Source organism: Haliaeetus leucocephalus, unplaced genomic scaffold (assembly GCF_000737465.1).
Source record: "Haliaeetus leucocephalus isolate CR32 unplaced genomic scaffold, Haliaeetus_leucocephalus-4.0 Scaffold495, whole genome shotgun sequence".
NCBI classification, from domain to species: domain Eukaryota; kingdom Metazoa; phylum Chordata; class Aves; order Accipitriformes; family Accipitridae; genus Haliaeetus; species Haliaeetus leucocephalus.
The window spans coordinates 2,622,273-2,642,873 of record NW_010972931.1 but is presented as its reverse complement, the minus strand read 5'-3'; the positions used below and the strand labels follow the sequence as shown (position 1 = coordinate 2,642,873).

The following is a 20,601-nucleotide window of genomic DNA, read 5'->3' as shown; positions in this document are numbered from 1 at the left end:
GAATATGTTTCTTGTCACTGAGTTTAAAGGCAGTCTGAGGTAAATACCGTCGTCTTGCGTAGGGCTGCTTCGGTCCCGGCTGTGTAAACGCAGTGGAAGTTAACGGTCTGTTACCTCTGAAGTGGTGCCTCCGTCTATACCTGTGGAGATGTATAATCCGCATACGTGTCCCAAGCCAAAGCTTGTGGTTGCGTGGGTAAAATTAGCTGCGCTTTCACGTGGTTTCGGATGTCGTCTGATGTTTTGGTAAACAAGAATTCTAAGAATTCCCTTCTTTTGTTTGAGAAAACTAGAAAAAAAGAGGTGAAGTTAGTCTATCAGCATTCTCGGGGGTTAGCATAGTAGCGGAGATAGGGAGCCCAGGCCATTTGATAGCTTTGCAATTCAATGCTCTTTCTTATCTAAGCTGTTAAGGATATGCTTTCCTCCTGTGAAACCTCAGAAGTACTTTGCTCCTGAAATCCCATTTCTGGTACTGTTGGAAAGTGTGCCAATAGCAGGGTGCTTCTGCTTTCTCAGGATGACTGCCATGTCATCCCTCTCCTCATCACAGTGTACGCTGGATTACTCTGCTCTCAGGCAGAATTGTTTATGCTCCCAAGCTGCCTTCATACATTTTTACTTGGAACCAATTTGAAATGCAGTTTCGCTGCTACCAGCTGCTAAAGTCAAGTCCAGCTATTCTGCACTTGACAACCTTTCCCTGATGTCTGTCTCGGTTCACTTGCACTTCCCATTTCCCCAAAACATCCTAGAGGAGTTCATTTGCTCTTCAGGGTGGCTTGGGGATCTGCCTTTCTTTTTCAGTGCTATTGGTATAAGCAGACATTTCTTTCTTAATGCTGCATTTTTAGAGACAGTAATGTTTTATTTTAGTTCGTTTGCTTTTCCCTGCAGCACTTCTAGCAGTCTGTCTTCTTGCTATGTATTGCCAAAAGCAGAAGTTAGTCAGCTTGAAAAAGGACATAAGGAACAGCTCTGGTCAAGTGTTTGAATGAGTCATCTGCAGAGGAGTTGAGGTTAATGGAGGTGGGACATGGGTTGTTCTTCTCATTTTTTTAATCGCTGTTTTTGGAACCTGCACCAGGAGTGGAGGAAGGTCTGCGGAATACTTGAAGTCTGCCAGAAAACAAAATAGAGAGGGAAGCCCAACCCAGTCAGGTTTAAACTTGCTGTGCAGTAGTCTGCCCCTCTACTGGAAAATTGGTAGGCATCTATGAATTGAAAAATGATGACGGGTGCTTGGATTACTACCAATTAATATCAATATATATGTTGCATCAAGCAACAATATTGTGGCAAGAAATTGGTAAATAAAGAACGCAAGACTATCGGCAGAGAATTATGTTGATCTTGTGTGCTGTGGCTCATTAGCTTACTAAGCCTTTTGTAGCGGTGTAGAAACCGCACAATAACCAATTTCCACATCACTGTCAGTAGAACTATTACCAGGGTGTTTGTTAGCCCGTTTTCCTAATGGAACAAGTCTTATGCAACCACATTGGCCATCAGCCTCACTGCTCAATTACTTGTTGGCTGACATCAATCAAACTTGATAGCAGGATAAGACATAAACAAACATGAACTAACAGCTTCTGTAAAAGCTGGTGTATAGACAGCCCAGAGATCCAAATTAGCGCCGTCACCGAGGGAAATGTAGTCCGTACCCAGCCCCTGCGCATTTTGTTTGACAGAACTGCTGGCCAGCCAACACACACACAGTTCAGATTAACCATGGTACACCTCCTAGCCCCTCTTCAGAGCCGTGGATGCAGAATGGCTGCTTATGGGGAAGAACATGGGAAATACCCACAAGATCTAGGAGATGTTACTACAGTATGAACTGTTCTGCAAAGTTGAGGCAGAGTACTAGCATAGGAGACAAGAGCACAGGTTGGGAATTTTTACCAGGAAAGAATTTCCATGGAATACAACTCCATTTTCCCTGTAGCCTTTTGCTGTGTATTGTCTGACTTCACAGGGTTACTTTCTTTCTGAAGAGACTTGCTAGGAATAGATAACCAAGGTTATGGTACAGAGTCTGCTCTCCCTAGTGCACATGCCAAAGATCATAAACCTACAAACAGGCCTGTGTGCTTAACAAATCAACGCACTGAAGTTGCCTGAAAGGTGTGTAGTGTTTTTTCCACAGATGTGTAGTACAAAGAAAGAAAGAAAGAAGGAAGCCACAGCAGACCAAGGGAGTTAAATGATAAACCCAGGTTCAGATAAAGGAATAGAGGGGAAGCTAAGATACAGAACTAAGAAAACAGGACAGAAGGAGCAGGCAGGAAGGAAGGCTGTTGGTGGCTGGTAAAGGAGAGCTGTAATTGCCAGACTTGGGATGCACCTGCAAGTCAGCCATCAGCCTGCATGGTGAGTCTTACACTCACTTTCCCCCAGGAAATGTTGGGCTAGATGACAGGGCATCACATTTAGGAAAACTGCTTTTTCAATACATATAACATACAGTCTGGATGAGTTATCTGAATGTTTAAGTTAAACTGAGTTAAATTGGAAAGTTTCAAGTCAAATTGGAAGGTTTTGGTAAGATTGGAGAGCCCCTGCCTAAATCCCAGATTCCTGCTGTTATATTTGTCATTCCATAGAAGTTGCTACACAATTTGTTCCAAGGATGCTGAATTGGCAAGATCCAGGTTTTCAAGACGTCTTCTGAACATAGATGTGCTACAGAGGAAATATCTTGCTTTGCTACAGCCTGATGTCTTCAAGACTGGGTGATCTTCCAGGAAGAAATGTTTAGCAACCTCTGCCCTGTGGGCACAACTCGGGGCGATGTGAACCCAAATAGCCAGCATCAAACCCACAGCTAGTAGAGACTGGATGCTCAGCCAAATTCTATCACCAGCTATCACAAAGCAATCAAATGCAGCTATTTTGCTATGAAGAAGTGATTACCATGCTGATTAATAAACTAACTGCTTACCTGTTCGGTTCAGCATATACAAAATCCAAAATCCCAGCAAGAGAATTTTGAGGAAATCAAATTAAAAATGAGGACCTGAGAAAAAGGGAATCATGATCACCTGGTGCGTCCATCTCTCCCATAGCTTTCAAACCTCTGAAGCCACTTTCAGACCAATTTGGGAGAGTAAAAATCTTCAGAGATCGTGGCATTCTCTGCAGGTTTGGGGGGTAAGGAGATGGGTGGAGATCAGCAGCTGGATAAAGGAGAACAAAACCAATGCTCCCACAAGCAGAAAGGCAGAACTAAGCAGAAAAACCCTCTGCAGCACTGCTGCTGCTTGAGGTTATTTGGGGGGGATGATAAGGTAGGGGACAGGGGCGCACCTCACAAAGACAGGCTTCATTATTTCCACTGCTCGTGGAACAACTCATTTTTAATTGCTATACCAGAGTAATTTGGCCAAAGAGTCTATGGCAATTAAGAAATACTGCACATCTCAGCACTTTTAATCAATTAACATTGCTTTGTAAGGCAGAACCATATCAATCATCTTCAGGATAACACCACTGCTTTTAGTCTATTGTTTAAAATCGCTGAACCAGGAAGCTGGGGTTCAGAAAGGGAAGGCAGTACACATTCACTGCTTGGTATCAGTTACTGCATACTACTGCCAAATTTCTGTGTGGATAAACCCTCTGGCCATTACAGTTCTGTGAGGCACATACTCCTTTTTGTTTTAAAAGTCTAGCAAGATGGATCTGATCAGCTTCCATTTGCACAGAAAGTGCATTACAAGGTGAATGGTATGATTAACACTAAAGAACAAACTGCACAAATAAACTGAAGTGCCACATTCCCACAAAGGCTAAGAAATTAATATATTTAATATGCATCAAAGATTTTATTTGCATTAACTGAAGATTCAAATATTAAAATAAGTCTACATTAAATTACAATATTAAATACGCTTTAAATACAATAAACTAAATGTGTTTAGTTTCTAAACACAAAGGGAACAAAAATAATTCAGAAGAATGCAATACAATTAATGACACCAGATGACAGAATAAGGACTTTAATACGTAAATCCACAAGATGTCAACTCTTAGTGAAGTTTACTTCAAGAAGAGGTGGTGGCCTTTTAATCGATGCACAAACCCCATGTTACATAAATTTATTAAGGTTTCTCTCGAGAAAATATTGCTCAGTTAAATTCTCATTTATGCCATGATCAAAACTCCTTTGGTAGCTCTTTTTCAGAATGAAACACACCAGTATGCAAATCCGGAAAATAAACAGAGTCTTGTAAGTATTACCACAAAAGGTGTCTTCCTTACAGTTACAATTACCTAACAGATCTACAGTGTCTTTCATTCTTTAATTCAGATCAACTTACATATATACAATATGTAACAAAGTACTCACAAAATCCGTAGTCTTTCAAGACAAAAAACTATGCTTTCACAATATCGAGACCATAAAAGTATTTTTAAAAAAAAGTTTTTGTTTTTTAAAGTGGAGCACGCTGTACAGTAGGTTCCCTGTATGTTATTTTCAAGGCAAAACTAAATGTTACGGCAATTACCTAAACAGTGATAAACACCAGTTGCCCTAAAATGAGGTAGGGCCTCTTTGACTCAGATCTAAACTTTGCCACCCAAGCCAGCAGCAGTAGTAATAAAATAATAATCCATATCTTAGCTAAATAAACCAACAACTCACTACACACATGAACGCAGTTGTCCTCTTGGCACTTCAAAGATCTCACTTCAAAACCTGATTTATCCAAACCAGACTGAAGTTTATAATAATTTGAAAGAAAATTAACTGAACACAAGTTTAAGGGTTTTCATGGTGCATAATTCCAAAAATTCAGTGTATTTCAACAACACTGCTTGTACATAAGTGTTCATCAATTAAGGGTTTTTAAAAAGTTACCCAAGTTGTCACTGTAGCTAAAGAATGCAGCATATAGGGTCTTTATGGATGCAGTTGGGAACACGTAAATGAAGAAACCAGACTTGCATCCATCACAGGAGTATTTCTCACACGGGTAATTTTACCTTTCCATCAAACTTCAATGACATTGTTAAACAAAACTGTAAAACTGAATTTTGAAGAACCCAAAAGAACAAAAGAGTAACTAAAAGAAATAAAAACATGACATTTAAAATTAGTAAGAAGTCTTGACAAGGATGATCAATTAACATGTTGTTTTGCTTCTTTTCCACAGCAGTGCATGCAGCTGGTTGAATAATATACATCAACCTGAAATCTGCTAAAAGGAAGGTCGGGAACAGCATAGGTATTTGGTGTCCTGAAGAAGATATATGTGGATGATTTTGGTTTTTATTTTTTGGGTTTGTTTTTTTATTTTTTTTTAAATAAAAGTATTTCTTCTCCATTATGCAACATAGTGGTACTGATTGGGGTTGTCTTTGTCTCTCTCCATATAGTCTCTGTCAATGAGAGATTCAATCCTCTTTTTCAAGTCTCCAGGCTACAAGAAAAGATGAGATTAGTATAGCAGTTAGTAATAAAAATGCAAATATATTTTGTTTTTAAAAATAGGACTGCTAACAGCTACATAAGAAAATGTGCCATAGTAAATATTTAAATATAATTTCCTACTGATACTCTGGCTTATTTCTGTTCACACACTCATTTTAATACCTTAATCTTTGGATTTGATTCAGACATATTTCACATTTCTTACTCTTATGGACAAGCTGAATGGAAAAATATATTACATTTTCAGATAATCCTAGGATAGTTTGGAAAACAAAATCGGTTACCTTTACAGGAAATTTCAGTTGATTATACAATTCAGAAACAAGGAGATTATGACCAAGTGTCTTTCTCATCTTCATTATTCGTACAATAGCAGCATCAATCTGATATTGCCTGTCTTGAAATACTCTTTCAGTTGTGCTGACCTGTTCCTCGACCTAAAGAGCAACACCACGAATATCACCTTTTATTGCTATTTTTTCATCAGTTATATTTCTATAGTTAACCTTTACAATGAAATGAAACTCATGTATTCTTATTCATCTTTGAGACAGATGCATGCATTACTGCATGCTAAGAGCTAAGTGATTCTGAAGTGTACTGCTAAAGCAAGCCAAAGATAAAATTAAGGATAAAGAAAAAGGGTAAAGAAAAAAAATAACGTACATCTTATTTTCAATCTATTTGATAAATTAAACTAAATCTTAAAAACTCACTTCAGATTTTTGAAAGAACATGTAACTCTAATTTGACTTTTAGGGATTTTAATATGCAAAGGCAAAAAGGAAACAAGTCAGTGTCAATTAAAACATGTCACCTTGTGTCAAGAATTGGGATTCAAGTACAACAACGACATCCACTGCAAAAACAGGGACAACCCTGACTTTAATAACACTCTTACCTGCTAAATAAAGAGAAGAAGTAACACGGTGACATTTCATTCATGAGTAAAATATAGTACCAACACTTCAGCCATACCACAGAAAAACTAAGGTGGACTGAAACATCTACAAGATCCTATCAGTTTAATATACAAGGCATTTAAATTTGCAAGCACAGGAAGGAACCTAAGTTGTTTCGATTTCAGTGAGTTTTGAAATCTTTATTGCCTCTGCAAGTCATCCTGACTACCAAAAAAATTTAGTAACTGTTTCCTTTCTCCATACGCAAAAACTACAAGAGGAAATGCAGAGATTCTGTCTCTTCATGTGGGACATGTGGATAAAGTTAACACAAACAGAATGAAAGCAAAAAATAAATACATACTGTTTCTTTCATTTGGATTTGGTTGATCTTTATTCTAAACAATTTATGCTTGAAATCACCATTAAAGATGAATTTATCTCCATCTTCTACATCCTTGCCCTTTGGATTTTTAATTAGCACTCGTGCTTTTCCACAAGCTAAAGACTGCAAGGTTCTTCTTAATTCACTGTCCTCTGTGACAAAGTTCAAAGTATGGGAGAAAGCAGAACAAAACATTAACATGAAGAGTTTTATGTGATTCATCTAGAAATACAACTGAAAAGTTACTGGTTTTATCTTAACACCTTCTTCCAGCAAAGTTCCAATTAGGTATCAGCTCACAGCCTTCAAGCTTGGTCTCACATCTTTCATAGGTAAGTGCTGAGAGCGTGCACAGAATGGTGCGTGTCAGGAAGACAGACTCCAGCTCATCTCAGTGAGCTTTCCATCCAAAAGTAGTGTCAGAAAAGTTTGCACATTAATGTGAGCCTGGTTTTATTGCTTCAGTTTTGTTTGGTAGTAAGGGGACTTTAGAAGAAAAAAAATGAGCTGACGACAAGAAACTCAAGCCACCCATTTTATGATTTCATCACTAGTTTTAACACACACCAGAAAATACATAATAAAATAAAAAACCAGAAGTCTAAATTGATAGGAAGATGTTTTGTGAGAAGGTAGAGCTGACAGCTGTGACAGTCACAAACTTCCCCCACAACAGGAAAGAAGTAGAAACAAGTGGGTGAGGAAAATTTTATCTAGTAAGATTTAAAGCTAAAAGCATTTGGACAAGTAGATAAAATGAAGTCTAAAACATTCTAATAATTAGGTTGCAAAGTCTTGTATCAAGATTTTGCAATAAAACAGCCTCTGCAACCTCTGGAATACTTTTATTCACAATACAAAATTATCACCAAACGTATTGGATCTCCTGAACATAGTTTTAGCCTAAAAATTAAAAGAAAGGTTTTGCAATCTAGTGCTCAAGTGCAATGTAACTGGATGGCATTTGATCTTCCAATCATTCAACAGTATGAGATCCTTTTCTAACTTTTTTTTACATGTTTCAGATTTGACCTTCCTCAGGAATTGGCACCAAATTCTGTCACATCAGTATTCATCTTTGTCAGATCATTAATGGCCATGTTGAGTAATACCTGGGGATCCCAAATAAGAGCTTCCTTTCACTGTGAAAGCTGCCCATTCATTTCTACCTGTTCTTTTCTGTCTTTTAATGAGTTATTCACCCCTAAGAGAAACTTCCCTCTTAAGCCATGAAAACTTAGTTTATTTTAGAGCTTGTGAGGAGCTCCTATCAAGAACTTTTAAAAAGCCAAGTGCACAATTATGATTGTGCATATGCTTGCTGACTGTCTCAAAGAATTTGAAAGGAAAATCATGCATCACATAAATCATGCTGGCTTTTCCCTAATATACACTTATCCATGGGCCTACCAATTCTGTTCTTCCCAGTACAGAGGTGCTACCCTGCAGTAATCTGCAGAATTAACCCATGAACATAAAAAATAGATTAGAAATTTAGCATTGCTCTTGTCAAGCTTGCACCAAGGCTCACTTAAATTATAATCTAGACAGATTCCTGTAAAGCTTCAGGGTGAATACTATTCAGCTGGTGGTGGTCTAATTTACTGTCTGATTTACTCATCTGTTCTAAACCCCTTACTGACACTTCAACTTGCAATATTTCATTCTGCCCTATGGCACGTACGTGGCCCTCTGAACTCTTCTGCAGTAAACACAAATATGCAAAGACTGGGTAACACCTCATAATAGGGTCTCAACATAAACAAATGTTAATTCACTAACAACTGCACAAGGTTTCCACCACCTCCCAGAAAGAGCTGGCACATGTGAACGCCAAAGTAAAGGAAGTGATTAGGGCCAGTTCTTCAGAGTTGGGAGGTTCAGTATTCCTTTCGGTGTTTAGTTTAGAACCGAAGAACAGGCACCCTGGGCCAGAAGGTCCATCTAGCCCAGCACTGTCTCCAGCAGTGGCCACGAGCAGATGAGCACAGAGCAGCATATAAGAGCAAATAGAGCTAATACAGCTCCACACTTCCCTGCTCTTCCTCCTCTCCCCATCCTACCGCTCTCTCAGTCTCCAATCACTTAGGGCTCAAGGACTTCCTAAGCCAGAGGTGGTTTCTATGTGTTGAGAAACCTTCAGTGCTTTGCTCTTCCCTGAACCTGTCCCCTTGAACTCTGTAAACTTTCAGCTTTTACAACATGCTGTTTAGTTTTCACCATGTGCTCATTTCAGTTTTTTGCCCTCTAGCTTTTTTTGAGTAAGAAAACAAATCCTTATCACTTTATTCTTTACCTTTTGGTCTATTTAAGTTTAGTCCTAGCACATACAACTGTTCCTTCTAAAGAAGCTGTCCCATGTCTTCCATCTTTATTGCCATTCTCCGAACTCTTCTCAGATCCACTATGTTATTTTTAGATGGTGGAGGAAGAAGTCTGACAAACCCTACAGACTTTCTAAAACATTAAAATGTGCCAGCAACTCCCTTTCAATTTAGATGAAGCCCACCCTTCTTGTACAGGTTCCCCTTGTTTCAAAGGCTTTCCTACTGCCTAATAAATCCAGAACTTCTTCTGTATGTCATTTTTTCAAACATACATTGCAGTTCTGCCTGTCTGTTGAGCCCTGCACATGGTGTTTAGAACATTTAGAAACAGTTTCTATGGCAACCCTACTGCCCAGGTTTTGCCCTCCAGGATTTCTACCACGTCCTGTAATTTGTACCCATGAGCTAGGACCTCTGGTTCATGCAGGGTGGTCTCTGAGACTCTGGCCGTCTGCACCTCTGCCCTTTGTGGTGCATCACAAATTCAGCTGCTTTTTCTAATAACTGAATCACTGTTCTTTTCGAACTAGCCAGGAGGGCAGCCTGCGGCCAGGTACTGCTGAGCGAAAGGATCATCCAAGTAGCAGGAGGCAGGAAGGGCGCAGTGTGGGACCTATTTCTGACATAATTTCTGGCCATAAGAGTTGCCTCTTCTCTGGAATTAGGGAGACTGCTGGGTGGGAATGGGACCTCTCTAAAGCAGCTGCGAATGCCTTGGATAGGTAGAGCCTGGGAAGACAGAGATTTTATGTCATTCATCCTGGCCCCACAGGAACCCCATGGACCATGAACTGTCCTCCTTACCTGCATTCCTATACTATTTCCCCACAGGGGAGAGAAACACAGACATGGCACTCAGTGCAATGACATAACATAATACAGGTAGCTCCCAACTATCAATTGTAGCCAGCTGCCTTAAAAACAGTCTACTGAAATCCTTTCTATTGTGCTATAACGGAATGGATTTCCATGCAGCAGATTTTATCTCTTGCTGTTAGGCAGCCAGAATGCAAGCTCCAAGGTACAGCAATACAAGATGAGAAAGCAGGATCTGGATCAGGCTTGCGTGAACTTATGTTTGTTCTGTAACCACTGTACTCTGACCTAATGAGCCTCTCTGGACTATCCTCATGCTTATCATTCACACTGGCATTAGTTTTCTTCAGCTCCCCTAGCATTCATGGAGTGGATGACTAAGCAACTTGAAGCACTGATGCTGACAAGCTGGAGCACCCAGGCTGTACTGCCTTCTGCAATGCATCATTCTGAGCCACAGGGATTCCCGATATCCCCATTTTACAGTATTTTAGTAAATATATTCACATTATTTTAGTACTTGTATGGGTTCAAATACTCTTTCAGCAGTTGCTGTACTGGGTTGGTCTTAAGATTCAACATGTGAAGGGCTACTGGGTATAACCTGCTGGTTGATGCAGAAGTTCCAGAGAGTAAAAGGATGATAGTGTTATCATTTTTAATGCCAATGGCTGTAACTAATTCAAGGAAGGGTAAAAATTCGGGGGGGAAAAAAAAATCATCCAAGAGCATAAGAACACAGAAGGCAGATACTGCAGACGGTTAAAAAGAAAATGATACTTTTCCTCAGTTTTCTTTGTCCGTTCTGCCTTTGGCTTTCAAGTGCAGAGGGAGACAGCTACCAAGTATACACCCTACCAGGACACTGTTCTTCTTAACAAATCAGACCTACTGTAAATGGGCACTCCAGCAACAGTCATGGAATACAGGTGGGCAAGCTCTCAGAACAGTTCAACTGAAAATACTCTCTTGAATCACCCCATAATGACAGCATTCTAAACCAGATCATTTTCAAAATATAGTATTTGAAACTGTAAAGGAACAAAAAAATAATGTGTACAGACAACAGGCTTTATCACCACTTGAATTTTAAGAATTGCAATGATACATTTTTTAAGTCTAATAGGTTGTTAGTAGTACCATATGCTACACAGCTCTCACTATTAATTTTGTGAAGCATCTCTTTTATCTACACTAGGAAGTACCAGCAGTGTGTTTTCCTCATCTTTTTTGGTGTCTATATACTATTGACTCATAAAGTTTGTCCTAATGATCATAGCAAATTTCTTAAAATTAGGCCTTTGCATACCAAATCACAACTGGCAATCAGTTGATGAATAAATTTAAGAATTAGAAAAGTATTCTTCCTACCTACACCAGTGGCCATTTTAATTTCTTCAAAACTGAATTCATCTCCTTCATTAAACATAAGCAACACTAGTGTCTGAAAGAGTGATACTTGAAATTCTTTCTTTCCCTAAAAAAGAAATATCAAATAATTAGAAATAATACTCAGAGCATTTTCTATTGTATCCCCCAAATCTGACAAGTTACAGAAGCTATACATTCCTTTTTCTATTTCTAGAAGAAAAGATGTGCATTTTAGAATGTCTAGCACACAGAAGAATCTGCCTGAATGCAGTATTAAGGAAACAGGACATTTTTAAAACCTCTTTTTTTTTTCCTCCTCTAACAGTAGCAGTACAGCACACAGCAGAAGCTCATTAGAATGGCCTTGTATTTACTTCATTTTCCTTACAATATATGAAATTCTGGCTTTGCTGCCATCAACGGCGAATCTCTTCATACTTCACCCAAGTTTCATTTTATAGAGATGCGCAAACTAACACAAAAGAAATCTTGGCATTGAACCAAATATGAAAGAAACAAAAGATAATTTTGGTTTAGTCAATCAACAACTACAAACCTATCCATCTTACTGTTACATAATGCCTAAACCTCTAAGTTTCATATTCACAATGAGTTAGTAAAAGAATTCAGGGTTTTTTTGTCTTTGCCCTGGCTCAATTAAGCTGCATTATTAGCAAGGCAAAGTACTCCATGAGACAAAACAAAACCACATTAAGAAACAATGTGGTTATTTAAGACTTAAATAATTCAACAAGCATTTAAATTTTAACCACAGTCATTACATGACTAACACTCTTCAGTCTCTTTTTGTATCAGTGAAGCACACTAAAAGCATCACCACTATTTCTATGATCAAAACAATTCCATATTAAAAATAGAAGGATGCTGCATTCTTTTTCTTTCATTAATTTCTTACTTTATTACAACTTTCTTTATTCGACTGAGCAACTATTCCTATCAAGTAACACAAATGTTACCAAAAGGTATCACATTGTTGTCTTCTGTTAGCTACGTAGTATTTCAGTTTATTTATAAAAAGCCTACTTTCTATACAAAATAACAATACTGAATTGTGATTGTTCCTCCACAAAAATGTTACTACCTTTATAAAAAATACAATACATGACTAGATTCCAAATAATTGACTTAAATTTTATCCCAACAGTCTAAGCATTAAAACAAGCAAACTCACTTCCTTAAATTCCGCCTTTAGGACAGCATGCCCTAAAGTGGTCTGCCACTGAAGTTTTCGACCACTGTGTTTTCCCAGGTAAAAGGTTTTAAATACCTCTTGAAGCTTTATCATCTGTAAAGCAGAGAGAAAAATGTTTATTAACATTATACCAGTGCAGTGATGCTGGATGATTTCACACATGTAATTTCTTTATTCTCCTCAGCAATGTTTCATAATAAGTGTTTTTGCATGGAAAAACTAAATCCAAAGAGCAAAATTCTGCTCTCAAGTACACTGGTACTATTATGCACAAAAGAAAGTCTCAATTCAAAAATAGCTTTTAAGTTCTTTTTTTTCTTCTTCTTTTTTTGTTTGTTTGTTTTAAATAAAAGTAAAATAAACCCCCTGTAAAGGGCTTTAAACCTCAAAAATGAGTACTAGTTTTGTCCTGGGCTTTGACCAAGAAGTCACCAGACGAAAAGCGTACATCTCACACCTATACACTGACTATTGCCATCTGCTCCCCAGTTCTTCCTTTAGTTTGTCCTATACAGATTCAAGTCTGATTCCAGTACTTTATACCCTCTTACTTCCAAGAAAGGGGGTTTTACCCCTCCGTTTTCATGACGTGTCACTCAGATTGGATCTTTCCGAAGTAGTCTGCTACGGAGAAAAAGACGGCGCAGGAGCAAGAGCACAAAAGCTTCCACATCTTCTGAACTGAACGGGAACCCTGCTATCACCTTTCGCCTCTGAAGTGCTCCCCACATTTCAGGTCGAGCAAGGTATTGCAGGAGATAGGACTCCGAATACATATTTCAACTTAAATCGCTACCGATAGGAACTTTGCAAAAATCTCTCAACTTGGAAGCAATCTTTTTTCAGGCAAATGCCATTTAAATGCAGGGGCTAGTTTTGTGTGACACATTGCCGGGAACAGAGGAAGGATCTTACAGAAAAAAAGAATGTGCAGTAACATAACTATTGGCTAGATCAAAACACCTAACCAATGTAGTTAAAGGTTGACTAAATTAAGGTGAACTGTCCTGTTTTAAACTTTTAAGTGGTTGACTGCAATGTTAAGCAGGACACTGATTTTATTTTAATACTAATTTTATATTATTATTATTATTATTAACACGGTAAAAAAACACATTAAGTGAAACAATCGTCCAAAAAAAAGTGGATTTTATCCACTGCATTTTATTTTTTGCAATTTTGGAATCTTTAAAATGAGATAAACCCCTTAAATATCTAGCAGAAAAACATTAAACAACGGGCATTAGCTCACCCTATGATAACCACTCTGTAAAGTACACTTAGAAGAAGAATTCAAACACTAACCTCTGAATTTAAGTGGACTTCCATAGGTGTATAAGTTGGCCAATATCCCATAGTTAATATATTTACTGTCAGGTCTATATTTCCTGGGTCACTTTGGTTCTGCATATACTAAAATACAAGAGACAAAAATAATTCAAGTATACTGTCTGCATGCTAAATTAGAAAATATATATACTTAAATTCAAAATGTAAAATTAGCATAACAATAAAAAAATTTCTACAGGCCACATCCTTGGTTAGACATGCTCTACCAGGATTTTGAATGACTATTTAATGCCCCCCTCCCCAATTTCAAAACACAGCAAGTGGCTGGAAGTAGAAAGAAAAGAACAACGTGCCTTGAAGTACCCTAGCCCACTGTCTTTACAGGGTATTAAGGTCAAAGGAACTTCAATGACATGCAAGTAAAGCAAAAGAAAAGCTTTTGATGAGAAGCCAGGGCAAGAACTATAAGATCAAAAAGGATCCCCTGGGACTTCCACAGACAAAACATTTTCATATAATTTGAGCATAGTATCAGTCAAGCCAGGCTGCAAAGCCTGGGACAGAAAAGTCACTACTGTATTTTATTACAGGAGCAGGTGTCCTGGGTCAGATCTTTACCCCAGTACCCTGTCTTCAATAAGGCCCCAAAACAGGTACCCGGGGAGAATTGCAACAACAGTTCACAGCATATACAGTATTTCCTCCAAGCAATTCCTTGGTTATCAACAGGTTGGAAGCTTTGGGGCTGAGACATACAGGGTTTCTGTGCACTGAGCAACCTCCAGAGAGTTTCTGTGGTGTGGGTTATTCACAAAGAATTCATCAGAGCAGCAACAGTTTACAGAATGAAGGGGTATGGACTTTAAAGGATGTCAGACAACTAAATTACTATGTGGTATTTAGACTGTCATTTACTTTAAAAGGAATCAAATAAAACTGTAAAGTAGGTTATCTCTGAATAGATATACAATAAATTCCATTCTATCAATAGAACTAGAAGTAGACTCTGTTACTATGACGAGCACCTGCTCAAAAGCTGTTTTGTTTAATTTTAGCTTAATCCAAGGTATAACGCCATTAAGTGCTTCCCCATCACTCTTGAAAATTTAGTACACAAACAGAAGCTAAATGTACCTGCTTAAACTGAACCATGACATCTTTTGACAGTTCCATGTCCTTGAACATGCCCTCCAGTTTGCTGGTAAAAGCAGCGCCACATTCTGTCACACAAATTAAAGCAAATATCCCACAATTACAAAGAAGCACGGAACAAGCAATAAAGGTTTAACCTGAGACAGCTGAGCCAGATTTGCCAGGTTATGGAGCACTCACAAACAGGTACAAGTTTTAAGGATTTTGCTCCTCTGTAGGTACATTAAATGAACCAGCCGCATATCTAAGAGGTTACCCCAATAGTTCTCGCTGAGCACAATGAAAGCTGTGATATGCTCAGCTATTACTTAAGATCTGGGTTGTCACTTCTTAAAGTGTGAGAAAATAAGGATTCCAATTTACATGCCAAAAAGTAATAAAAATTTAACACATCTGAAAGTGCCTACCATGTTTAAGCTTTGACAACATGGACTTCTCAGCATCTACTGATGCACTTTTTCCAACCAGCAGTCTTTTGGCCAAGTCTTTCTTATAAAATGCCTCAAACACATCTTTACCTGTATGGAAATGGAAACAAAAACAAAATACAACTGAAATCATACATTCTACTTGCGTCATTGCACTTCAGGTTTGTGACACAAGCGTTTCTCAACACATGTTGATCAGAACAATATTCACTACACAACAGTGAAGAAAAACATTTAGATAACTTGTTCTTTTTGTATTTTAATTATTTTCTTAACATATGTTGCAAAATTTTTACTTCTTTCTTTTTTTTTTCCCGCCCAGGAACATGGGCTGCCTTGTTATTTCCCATCAGATCAGCTGCAAATCACATTAAATTATTCTGGGTTCCAGAAGAACACTCTCCCTTCAGTGGTCTGATTTATTAAAATAAAAAAAAAGAAAAAGTGTCCCTATGTATTAAAGAAATATCCTTTAAAAGCCTAAGGTGAAGAAAAATTGACAGAAGTCTTCTGACTTGGTTTGCCAATCACCTTTTGAAATAAAGAAGTCATACAGGCACCCACAAACTTTCACACCTTAAACCACAGCTTCCGCAAACCTTTTCTATTGATAGTGCGAAGATATCAGCAAGTTGTGTCACTTTTAAGAGGAAGAAATTCAGTGTAACTCAAGGCACTATTTGCGCTGCTTACAGTAGCCCCTCCTAGTTCCTTGCAAACACCTTCCAATAGCGATTCCTCCGATACTCTTCTTCCTTCTCCATCCCACCCTCTAGGGAAGTGCTTTTTCATGAAGCAGCATCAAGATACTATCAAAAAGCCCAATGCCCAGAAACTACTAATTTCATCTGCTCTTAAAAGGACTCTTACGCACCAGATGGCTCAAAATAAATTTGCACTTTTAGCTCAGTACTACGAAAAATATTAAGAGAAAAGAGTTGGTCAAAGTTTCAGATTAACAGAAATTAATCTCTTAGGCTGACAAGTTGCCAGTGATACTCTTTTCATTCACCATCTCCATCCAATACCCTCTGCGTTTGAAAAAAATCTTGATGCAAATGATATTACTTTATGACTGATTTCTTGTCTGCTTTCCCATTATTTGTACTTGTTTTGGATTTTATGAGGAAGGAACCCCACAGATTTCAGAACAAACTAATACAGAATTAGGTAGTTCCTGCTTATTCCACCCCAGGCTGGGATGCACATCCCACTTCCCTCAAAATAGTGACCATGCGCCTCTTGGACTCAACCACATACTTTTTTCTGATATCCAACCTAGGAAAAAAAATTAAAAATTCTCCTAACACATTCAAGGGTTTTGCTCAGATAGGGACATACATAAGGGAAGTGCATTTCAAAAGCAGTAAAACACAGCAATAACATTTTCTCCCATCATTCTGAGTCATCCTCTGTGTTCATTCTCAGCCATGATGAGAAAAGAGAAGTCATTAGTTTCTGGGTTTTCACATACTTTGCACCTACGACATACTGAGGTGGGCAGGGAAGAGAAAATCTGCACTATCCTTTCTGTTCTCTGTCATTAGAGGAGAGGTTGTGGTTACAGATATGGTTAATTTATGTGAAAAAACTTCCACCAACAGCTCTAACTCTTAGGTCTCCACTCACAGACTGTGAAAGGTCTGTAACATGCCAATCTCCATAGAACAAGTTTGTCCTCCCTCGTGTATTTATTGTGCTCCTTCAGATGTAAGGCAAACTGAATTTAAGACCAAGTCGAGCAGAAGCTCATGCTAAAAAAGATTTCTTACATTCAGAGGAATGCAGTTCTGCTAGTAGCAATAAAAACAGTTTTAACTGCATCAACGGTGAACTGCTATTCTTACCATGAATGAATCTAAATATGATCATGATTTTGTCAAGGATTCTTTCCAGCTCTTCATCTGTTGCTTCTTTATTACCAGCTCTTAACTTGGAATCCACATATTTTGCTACAAATAAATAAAACAGTTTAACAGCTTTAAAAAAATAATCTAAAATAACCAACTTAAGCATCTCCCACTTGAAATATTACTATAAGTTAAATATTACTATATGTTAAAATACAAGTGTTACATTTTCTATTTTCCTTTTTCCCATCCCTAGGTTTAGTGGACTGATAGAGCCCTACTGTACTACTGCCATAATGGAAAAATATCACAAAAAAGGAACCGTCCAAGAAAATGAATACAGTATAATCATGAAAAATAATGCATTAGAAATTCCTACATTTTGTTTAAATAGTCGTAGCAAGCACATTACTTGTTGAAAGACAATGTTTTGGAAGTGTACAATGCATATGAATGTATTTTATGAGAAACAGAAACAAACAACACAAAAAGGACTATATTTCTGTAGACCTTTACCATGTTCCTCATGCTCCTTCACAGGAGCGTACCAAAATTTAAACAGAAGCAATGCTTTCAAGTTAGTAGCTTCAGAATGCCAGAAATAAGGTTAAGCCATGAGTTTAGCTATGTATTTATTAAGCCACATTAGTATCCTTACACAACCTTCTGCGTAAGAAGGAAACCTTTGCAGGAGCTGAAACACCACAATCCCCAAATGACAGCAGCCCGTATCATGGCTTTAACCTGTATCACCAGGTTGTGCAATTTGTCATACATAAAGCTGGTTTTAGAAGGACGCCACAAAATAAGGTGAATAAAGGCAAAAGAACGTACAGAGGAAAAACAAACAACAAAGGATTGGGATCCTCTCCCGGTGTAAAATGCTACAGCTCCAGTTTTGCTGCAGGCAAAACAGTCAGAACAGCTTTTGCCAGATCAGGGATAAACCCAGTAACAGTATTTTTAAGACGTTTTTATTATTTTTCCCCTTAATGAGCACTAGTGCCCCTTCAAGGTAATAATTTTTTTTTTTGCTATTAAAACTCCTTGTATCTGAAGGCTTTAAAATTGTTCTCCCAACTTCAGCCTTCAAGGCAGATAGATGGGCTGTACTTAGTCCTCTCTGAGAGATCCATAACATCCGAAGAACTCCTCTACTACCACAACTGAAAACAGTTCCCTTTTTTTTTTTTGCCAAAGCTACTCTTCCCCCTAACCATTTACTCCACTTGTAGCATCAGCATTACGCTCTCTGAGCAGTTGTTAGCACCAGGCACCGTGCAAGAAGCAGAGCGGAGGGAGAGCAGAAGTTGGCATGCTCCGTCAGGACGTCGCGCACACACCTAACCGCACACCCAAGCTTTTTGAACCCGCAACGCTCCCAGGTTAACTTTTGCCTCGTATCCCAAAAATGAGTCTCCTAAAGCAGAATGCGTACTGCACCGCTATTGCACTAGCACACTCAGCAGCATTATCTTATCATGCTCTCTATAGATTTTCAAAATATTTTACAGAAAAATATTTGTGTACCTATCAATTCTGCAGGCTTATTTGGTCTCTTGTTGATAAATGTTTCAAAGGACTCCTTCATCAAGTTTATAAATTTCTCATTTTTCTGAAAGCACACTTCTATGATATGGTCCACTTTATCCTTAAAATCTAGTAGCTCTTGCACCATATCCTTGTCTTTTTCAGGATTAACCACTATTGTTGTCCCAAAGTTCTGTAAAACAAACACTTTTGATAATAAAATACTTTAGAGTGCTACCTATCTCCCCCAACAGACACATTTACCCTTATATCATTAGAAAGAATAATTTTTTTTACAGAGCTACTTATGTGACTTCCAAGTTTTCAAAAAATGAGATGCATTGAAATTCAAAATAAAAACCCAGACACACATTAATGGATTTCAAACATTAGTGTTTGATTTAAAGATTATATACATTTAAGACAAAAGCTAAAAGAAAAACAAAAAACCAAACCAATAAATAAAAAAATACACAGTAGACATGACTCTATGAAGTGCAAGTTCACAGTTAGATACAGAACTACATGATTCATATAAAAGAAATTATATGGCAACTGCCTCAGAAATGTTAAGTGTAGTGGAAAACTTTGCACTATTTTTCTTAAATCTACTACAGAGCTCTATTGATGGAACTGGTGGCAAAAATGCAACTGCTGCTCATCACTCCGAGATTTCTCTTTCAGCAAGGGCTTAAAAGCAAAAAAAACTAGCTGACTTGCAATAAAACAAAACTTTCCCATTTTCAAGAAGCAGCCACAGACTTGACTTTCTTTTCTTGTTCCTACATTTATTATCTTAAAAGTCAGAGATACAATACTGTTTGTCTAGTAAACCAAAATATCCTGTAAGGGAGGATTTTAACCTATCAGACTATTTACAATTGCTTAGTAACACTAATCAGCACCCTAAACAGAATGGTCAGTTTTCCAAGGTGAGAAAGAGGAACATCTGAACAGAAACAGCAAAACAGCACTCAATCCGTGTATTTTCATCACCTGAAGTATGTTAGCCACAACAACAGTCAATGAGAGATGGGGAAATCCCTCCCAAATCTCAGAATTTCCGCTTCAATATCTAATTATGCACTGTGATCTTTCATCGAGATCTTTCTCAAGTAAGATTTCAGAGTGAAGCCAAACACAAGGCTGCCCAAGGTCCTTAGATTCAATAGGTGTACTGCAGAATGGTTTGGGTTGGAAGGGACCTCTGAAGATCATCTAGTCCATCATATCTTACATTTCGCACAATTTCCCCTTCATTAACACAGCATTTAGACATCTCACAGCCTCTATCGGTTATGTTCATAAATTGCAGGGCATTCCCCTCATTCTGCGAATGGCAAACTGAGATACAAGAAAGCTAAGTGACACCTCCGAAATCATAAAAAGTTTTCTACAGTAGAGCACAGACTTTCACCCCAGTAACCTGGCATGCTCTCTGTGCTTCTTCTTACATTGGCTCACAAGATAAAAGTTCTTGAAGCCTCACTTCAACACGTTCTGTCATACAGAATGTTTGAAAGGAGGAGATTCACTGACACTATAGAAAATGGTTTCTAGCTTTTTGAGTCTGTAGAAAAATGCCTTAAAAAGCAAGCCACAAAAAGTCTGATTCTGTGAGACATAAGGTATGATAAGCCAACTTAACAACTTGCCGCTGTGAAAGGAGAGGTTCTGGTCGTCCTTTCTTTATTTTCCTACCTGTCCCAAACTCCTGCTTCTTTCCTTGGGCTATAGACTTTTCTGTGAGCATCTTCAGCTCACTAAACCTGGCATAAAGCTGACCTTGCCCAGGTACTGTGTTACAACAGATCACAAAAGGGTCTACGGAGTGGCAGGCAGCACAAGGGTTAATTCAGGAGTGTGATCTGGGAGCAAGGAAGATGTTCCTTCTCAG

The 20,601-nt window shown here is 38.2% G+C and overlaps 1 protein-coding gene across 2 annotated transcripts in view; it reads right to left on the bottom strand.

Moving 5' to 3' along the window:
- Nucleotides 1-4,421: 4,421 nt before the first annotated feature.
- The window catches only part of CUL4A (cullin 4A), a 30,803-nt gene continuing 14,623 nt past the window's right edge, over nt 4,422-20,601 (bottom strand). For both annotated transcript variants that reach the window (XM_010575638.1, XM_010575639.1), the window contains 10 exons: nt 18,705-18,897; nt 17,172-17,276; nt 15,304-15,414; nt 14,879-14,964; nt 13,760-13,867; nt 12,434-12,547; nt 11,242-11,347; nt 6,707-6,879; nt 5,725-5,877; nt 4,422-5,429 (listed from right to left, as the gene is read on the bottom strand). In XM_010575638.1, the coding sequence (XP_010573940.1) occupies nt 5,334-5,429; nt 5,725-5,877; nt 6,707-6,879; nt 11,242-11,347; nt 12,434-12,547; nt 13,760-13,867; nt 14,879-14,964; nt 15,304-15,414; nt 17,172-17,276; nt 18,705-18,897 (1,245 nt within the window). In that variant the 3' untranslated portion in view covers nt 4,422-5,333. The remainder of the gene's footprint in view (nt 5,430-5,724; nt 5,878-6,706; nt 6,880-11,241; nt 11,348-12,433; nt 12,548-13,759; nt 13,868-14,878; nt 14,965-15,303; nt 15,415-17,171; nt 17,277-18,704; nt 18,898-20,601) is intronic.